Source organism: Myodes glareolus, chromosome 10 (genome assembly GCF_982192425.1).
Source record: "Myodes glareolus chromosome 10, mMyoGla1.1, whole genome shotgun sequence".
Lineage (NCBI taxonomy): Eukaryota > Metazoa > Chordata > Mammalia > Rodentia > Cricetidae > Myodes > Myodes glareolus.
This window is the reverse complement of record NC_142035.1, coordinates 29,869,748-29,876,846: the sequence shown is the minus strand read 5'-3', so window position 1 is coordinate 29,876,846 and position 7,099 is coordinate 29,869,748. Positions and strand designations below refer to the sequence as shown.

At 46.5% G+C, this 7,099-nt stretch overlaps 2 protein-coding genes across 2 annotated transcripts in view; both read left to right on the top strand.

Moving 5' to 3' along the window:
• Positions 1 to 734: 734 nt before the first annotated feature.
• LOC125413855 (cystatin-12-like) lies at positions 735 to 4,102 on the top strand. Its single transcript, XM_048455554.2, has 3 exons — positions 735 to 966; positions 2,944 to 3,054; positions 3,894 to 4,102. The coding sequence occupies exons 1-3, from the start codon at positions 772 to 774 to the stop codon at positions 3,972 to 3,974; spliced, it is 387 nt and encodes a 128-aa protein (XP_048311511.2). The 5' UTR covers positions 735 to 771; the 3' UTR covers positions 3,975 to 4,102.
• Positions 4,103 to 5,254: 1,152 nt separating this feature from the next.
• The window catches only part of LOC125413853 (cystatin-8-like), a 6,229-nt gene continuing 4,384 nt past the window's right edge, over positions 5,255 to 7,099 (top strand). The window contains exons 1-2 of the mRNA XM_048455553.3: positions 5,255 to 5,410; positions 6,954 to 7,099. The exon at positions 6,954 to 7,099 is cut by the window's right edge and continues 154 nt beyond it. Coding sequence (XP_048311510.3) covers positions 7,023 to 7,099 — 77 coding nt within the window. The 5' untranslated portion in view covers positions 5,255 to 5,410; positions 6,954 to 7,022. The remainder of the gene's footprint in view (positions 5,411 to 6,953) is intronic.

Below are 7,099 nucleotides of genomic sequence, written 5' to 3'. Positions count from 1 at the left end.
TATTTTTCCTGAGAAGTCTGGCACAGGGCCAAGTGGCAGAGCTGGGTGTGGATATATTAGTAGGTGCCTCTATCTGAGTTCAGTCAACTTCAAGGCCCATGTCTGCTTTTTTTGTCCATCCCTACAACCCACTGCCTCCCTTTCTGATTCTCCCTAGTGCATGGGTTGCAAAGCCCACGTAGGGCAGGTGTCAGAGAAGGAGGCAGAGGTAATGTACTGGCCACTATACTGCAGAGATGGTGGAGAAGATGATCTCCCAATCCTGCCTCTGACCCCTCCCACTGGGCTCCTCTGAGACGCCAAAGTCATGGGCCCTTGATTCTTAACCCCCAATACTTAAAACCTCTTTTACCTCATGAGAGTTTCTGTGGCCCTACCAGTCCTTAAATTTAGAGCAGTAACGGTAAACAAGTTGGATTTACAATCCCAAACTTCCTATCAGTTCTTATCAGAGTGGGCCGAGGCTGGGGAAGGCAGTCTTGGGTATGTGTAGGCAAAGGGTAAGTTGCATGAATGCCGATAAGCCTGTGGCTTATGTCCCCAAGGTGTAGAAAATATGACCTCTTCAACCTTCTGCTTTCAGATGGAGGGAGGGACAAGGTGGAGGAGTAGAGATGACAAGAGTCAGCTGCCCTAGTCAAAATGAGGACTTTAGCACCTCGTGGCCCCTGGTGGGCGGGGCCGTGTGGAATGGCATCACCATCTGCAGCTGCGCCACCTCTCTACCAATGCAGGCATCCTCGGCTCCCAGTGTAGACACTGAAGACAGCCATGTTGTGGAAGGCGGTCCTGCTTGTGGGGCTTATAGTGATCGGGATTCGTGATTGCAGCTTCAGATTTGTAGAAATCAACAAGAACAATGAGGATTTCCGCATTTCTGTGGAGTACGTAGTGTTCCACTTCAATGAAAATCAGGATGATAATTTTGCCTACAAGTTCCTGAGGGTCCGGAGAAGTCAGAGCCAGGTGAGTAGCCTGCTTCCTCTGTGACGCCTGCATTCATACCTGGCAGGGCTGGGGGCTGTTTGGGTTTGCAGTAAGTCGAAACCAAGGCTTTCATTTGTCAGTCAAATGTTAAAAAAAATACCCAAAAGTGCTAGAAAAACTCAGAATTTTGGGCTTATTTTAAAGTGAGTGCAGCCTCTGAAAAGCAAGGAAGGAGGGCGACATCAATGTGCCAATCTGAGTTCAGAATGGGGGAATTGAATCAGGACGGAGGGAAGCCAGAACAGCAGAGAGACAGGTGGTAAGAATGGCAGGCACAGAAACGAAAAGAAACAGATCCCCACACAGTGGCAGTCGGCAGCAAGTGTGACAGGGTGACAGGTACCCTTGGGGAGCTGGATGAGCTGGGCGTTGCTCAGCAAGGTGAGGATGTAGGCTGGATAGAGATGATGTTCAGGCAGTCAGCTGAGGAAGCAGACAGGGGACCATTCTTTCAGACTGCTATGCTGCTATGCTGGGCGAAGACAAAAGCTGGCCCAGACCCATGAGTAAGATGGGATGAGGTGGGGTGAGAGCCGTGACAGGGTCCTGGGAGCTGAAGAAGGTAGGAAAGTGATGGCTGTTTGGGTGGGCGGGGAAAGTGCATTGGCAAGACCCTTAGGGAAGGATGAGCCAATGTACTTAAGAGGCTTGAGTCTCTTAGTAGGATGTGCTGTACTCCGTGACTGTATCTTAGGGAAGGAAATACTGAGATGTAGGAGTGCAGAAGCGGGGTATGGCAGTAAGGATGCCAAACTGGGAGCACGAGGAATCCACTGGATGGTGCTCTTCAGGTGAACTACCAAGTCTTTCATTGAAGGCTTACTGAGTGGAGTGGCCCATACTGCTGCTGAACAAGAAGCTTCAGACCATGTTAGAGAGAATGGTGCCTTGACCACCACAAAGCGGGTCTTGGAGCAGATGTGGTATGTGCTGATCTGGCTGAAAAGTAAATGGTGCCGCCAAGGAAGGACTCTAGAAGGTTCTTCTTTTTTTTTTTTCCTGAATTAAGTGGTTAGGAACACAATCAAATAAACAAGCAAATGGCAGCAAAAGCAGAACAGGAGGATTTGAGGAAGGAATGAAGCAGTCTGAGTAGACATCTCTGTATAAGGAAATAGCCTGTATAGGATTTTTGATAGATACTGAGAATAATATTGGGATACCCAATAGCCACTTCATTTAAGTACTTGCAAGACGAGTGCGCTATGTACACAGCACCTACACGAAAGACACATCTTAAATGGGCCGCTGTGTTCCATACTCTGTCCACTCAAGGCAGGCTGTCTCATCAGGGTCCTACTCTAGGTCAAGGAATCACCCCCTCAGCAGATAATTGTCGTAGTGGCTTGGGTGTGGCTGCACCATGTACAGGTTCTTTGCTGTGGACTTGCTTGTGTGAATATGTGGCACCCTGGATGTTCACTACCCCGTCACTGAGACAACTTGGTATTTACCAGTGGGAAAAGGGCTGAGGGGAGACTCGGTGCTTACCCTAGTTGTACTTAATAGATATTTGGGAGCTCTGGGTCTCAAACTTTCTTCTTTGAACATGCTACGTACACACTTTTCCAACTGAGCTATATCCCTAAGTAAGTGGACATATCTTTTGTGCAGAATTAAAAGAAAATTTTGAAAAAAAAAATGGATTAAAAAGAGACAGGCTGAGAAAGAGCATGTCTGTAACCCTAGCACTTGCAAAGCTGAGGAGCAGTTAGAATTGAAGGTTGGATGTCATCGTGGGCTATAGCAACCTTGTCTAAAAATGCCAAATGACAGTAACAAAGAAAAAACCTACAACAAGCATTCTCCTCCCCATAAAACAACAGAGAAATAAGATTGTATGTGATATGTGCTATTTATTGCTGCTTGCTTGAACTTTCACATTTTCTGCTTGCTTTTATATTGAGCTCTCTTTCACTTATTCTGACAAATTGTTTTCTAATTCTTTCTTGACAGAGAGATACATTGCTGTTTTTAATAGACCTGGAGATGGGCCGGACAATTTGTAGGAAATTTGATGAAGACATTGACAATTGCCCATTGCAGGAGGGCCAAGGAGAGAAAAAGGTTTGAGATTAAATTAACCCCTTCTACCAGCAGTCTTTTGGGAAAGAATGCATCTTAAACAGGCGGGGCCTATCGCCCAGGGCTGGGGCAGCCCTCTGCCTGTTGACTGTTCACAGAAAACCTGCAGAAACCACGTGGCCTCCACCTATGATGTAATCTTCCCTGTGGTTCCAGTTCTATGCCTTCAGAGACTTTTGGAGGAACATGATTTCCCTTTGGTCTTCAGTCTTCCATTGTTCTTTTTTTTTTTTTTTGTGGTGGAAAATGAGAACTGTTTGTCTGCTCACTCAGGCTCTTCCTTTAGGGTCTTAAGGGTGATTCTTGGTGACATCCTTATCCTATAGCTGACACGTGATCCATGGGAACTTGGACCTTATGTATGGTTACCCATCAGGGGATTCTATCAGGGTGTGGTCTCACTTTTCAACTAACAGCCTTCAAGTAGCCTCACTTGGGATATGTTTGTATGTTCTGTTGGGAAGTTTCTAAACAGAGCATTTATCAAGACATTCCCTGACTTTCAGGACCCTTGGGAAGGGGCAGAGGTTCATTTATCACCGCATGTGTTAGGGAAGCTGTGAGGACAGAAAGACTTAAGATGGGTTATGGTTCCAGCTAGGGGCTTTTTTGGGAGACTGTGGGCTCAGATTTTGCAATCTGTCATTTCTCATGGTGGAGCTTTGAGCTCTATGAGTCCTTCTCTAGGTTAATGTATTTTAACTTTCTTTTCCTTTCCTTCTTTTTTAAAATTTAGTTTTGGGAAAATTGAGTCCCTACTATCTAGATAGCCTCAATGCATTGTGCTTTTCTAATTTATGCTTTGTAACTCTTTTTTTCAGGTGCGCTGCACTTATATTTTGGAGACTCTACCATGGATAACTCAGTTCACCATCATGAATAGTACCTGTGCGAAGATTTAAGCGGGGCCGCAGTCTCTGTGTACCTGCAGCCAAAGTCCCCTTTCCTATAGGGTGACTGTTTGTAGTCTAAGAGCTTTTTCGAACCAGCACAATTAAAATCATCTCACAGAACATTCTGGATCCCTGAACAGTGTTTAAGGTTTTCTGTGTTTTCTATTGGCCACAGATACCATTCTTAGTGATGAGCAATGACAACTTTATTGTCATTATCATCAGCCCACTTGCAGGTTCAGAGTATTGAGTAGATTCTGTGAAATAGTTCATTGTTTATTTCAAAGTTTCATCCATTCATTTTCTATCATTTCATGTTTGTAAATGTGGTCCATTCATTCATCCTGCAATTTCTCCAATCCCTCATTCCTATGCTCAGAAGGAAGGCAAATAATCTTCCAGGGAACAGTCACCTGCATTCCTTTCTGCTTCTATCTCAGGGACCTGGCTCACAGTGGGTGACCCTTCTGCAGATGACTAGAGACAGGTGTGTGTGTGTGTGTGTGTGTGTGTGTGTGTGTGTGTGTGTGTGTGATGGGAACTGGAAATGACAGCGGTTCTACCCTGATGGACACTGATAGCCACTGACGAGAGCACTGACTCGTGACTGGTGTGACGTCTTAAGAAATGGTAGCTTTGTCTCAGTGTTCTCACCTGTTCCTGAGAGCTCATGTTCCCACTCAGCTCTGTAACTCATTTTGGCTTCTGTAAATTTCAGCAACATCGACTATGTCCAGAGAGGCACTGTGCTGCCTCCAGGTTGAGTAACACTGAGTCCCCCCCCAACTCAGATTCTCAGAAAGCCCTTGGACATGAGACTGGCAAGTGGGAGGGCGGGACATTGCAGAGTAGGGAAGGCAGTGGCAATACGATCTGGAAGAATACCCAGAATGGAAGCCTGTGAGATCTTTCCTCCTACACTTTGGGTCTCTGGTAACTTCAGTTTCAGTGATCTATGGCAGAAAGTCAGTTCTTTCCCAGACTTCCTATTCCCATGAGGTTGTCATCACGCCCAGGTACAAGGTTTTTAGGAACAGTTCTGTGCAGCCCCTTGAATGCAGCACAACAGCAGCCTTTGACCTTCTGACATGTGCAGCCTGCTTCCTCCCTCTCAGACCCAGGTCTGGTAGAACAGTGGAGGGAGAAGCTATTGGCCCAAACACATGGAGCCGAAGGCTAGAGGCTAGGAGACATGGATGGTCACAGACGCTATGAGGCATGGTCACAGATGTCACAGATGCTATGAGACATGGTCACAGATGCTGTTAGACACCATCACAGGTGCTGTATTGCATCACAAAGCATGGCCTCCCTCTAGGGCCTGGACCTCAAGGTCAGGGTTTACAGAGCTGCCTGGCCAGAGTGTGAGCTGAGAGTGTCAGAGACACAGAAGAGCCACAAGCTGGAGTGGCCAGAGTGAGGAAGGAGCCCAGCAGGACGAGCAGGTTGGACAGTCCGAGAGGGGTAGTGCCAGTGAACACTGGGGCACACCAGCTTTTATAGTTCTAGCTTACAGGACACAGTAGGTGGTGGCAGGCATGGGGCTATGTGGAAACATGTCAGGGTCTTCCGGGAGAGGATGTTTCTCTAGGTGAATGGATCATACCCAGGATAGAGGCAAGAGGGAAAGGCCAAAGGCAGAACCCCTTTAACTAGGGGTGCTATTGGTACATTTTCTTAGACAAGGAGATAAGTGGCTATCAAGGGTGTCCCGAATATCTCTGTCTTAAATCCAGCTATACTGATAGTGAGAAGGTGGGTTCTTGTAAGATCCTTGAACTGCAAAATTCATCAGAAGCAAAATGGAGCCATTTTTGTTGAACCTTAGCCAGATCCACTAATGAAACATAAAGCTGGAGGCTCTGATGGGGGAGGTCGACCTTGTACTGTGTGCCTGATAACAAAAACCGTCCTCAAAGATTCTACCAGGACCCTAATCTCACACAAAAGCCACTCAGCCTTCCGCAGAAGATATACCTGCAAGGACAGCTACTCACTATTGTGTCTTTAACCTTGGACAGATGCTACCCTTGTTACTGATTCTTGCAACCACAGCTTCATTTCCAAAGTCTTATATAATCCTTCTCACTTTGTTTTTCATCATTTCTTGTTTCAGCCTCGTTGAATATGCTCATTGGGTCTTAAGGAACACGTTTTCCCATTGCAAGGCTCCCCTGCTCCCGAGTAAACATAATCAGGATGTTTGGCATGTGTATGAATGGTGTGGCAGTCACACATGTGTATGTGGATGTTCCTGTGTGTGTGTGTGTGTGTGTGTGTGTGTGAGAGAGAGAGAGAGAGAGAGAGAGAGAGAGAGAGAGGGAGAGGGAGAGGGAGAGGGAGAGGGAGAGAGAGAGAGAGAGAGAGAGAGAGAGAGAGAGAGAGAGAGAGAGTTGTACACCTGTGTGAATATATGTGTGGAGGCAAGAGGTTGACATCAGATATTTTCTCAGTCACTCTCTACCTTATGCATGGAGGCAGTAGTTTTCACTTGAAAGCAGAGCCCAAGAATTTGGCTAGTTTAGCTAACTATATTGGTTTTCTGTCTGCCCTGCCTCCAGTATGCTGGACTTAGAAACAGGCCATGAGACCCACCCTGCATTTAGTGGGTACTGGGGATCTGAACACCCACCCTCACGTTTGCACTACAAGTGTTTTTACTCACTGGGGCATCTCCATAGTCCCATAGTCAATATTTCAAAAAAAATATTTAGTTTGTGTGTGTGTGTGTGTGTGTGTGTGTGTGTGAGTGTGCATGTGTATGAGAGAGAGAGAGTATGTGTGTGTGTGCACCACACATATCGCAACATGCATGTGGAAGTTAGGGGACAGCTTCCTGGAAGTGCTTATTTTCTTCCACCATGTGGATCCCATGATTGAACTCATGTGTTCAGCTTCTGCAGCAAGTGTCTTAACCCTCTGAACAATCCTCATGGCCCCACCAATAATTAATACTCAGACAACTTTTCTCTGTGTTGAATTTGACAGACCTACAGCAGCAGAACTCCAAGAGGACGCGGAAGACAACCACCTCTTGGGCCTTTTGCCTGAGGGACCATGACAAAATACTTGTGGCCCTTCATGCTCCTCCTCACCATTCCAGTGGCCCTGGCAGCTGGTGCGGATCAAGCCAA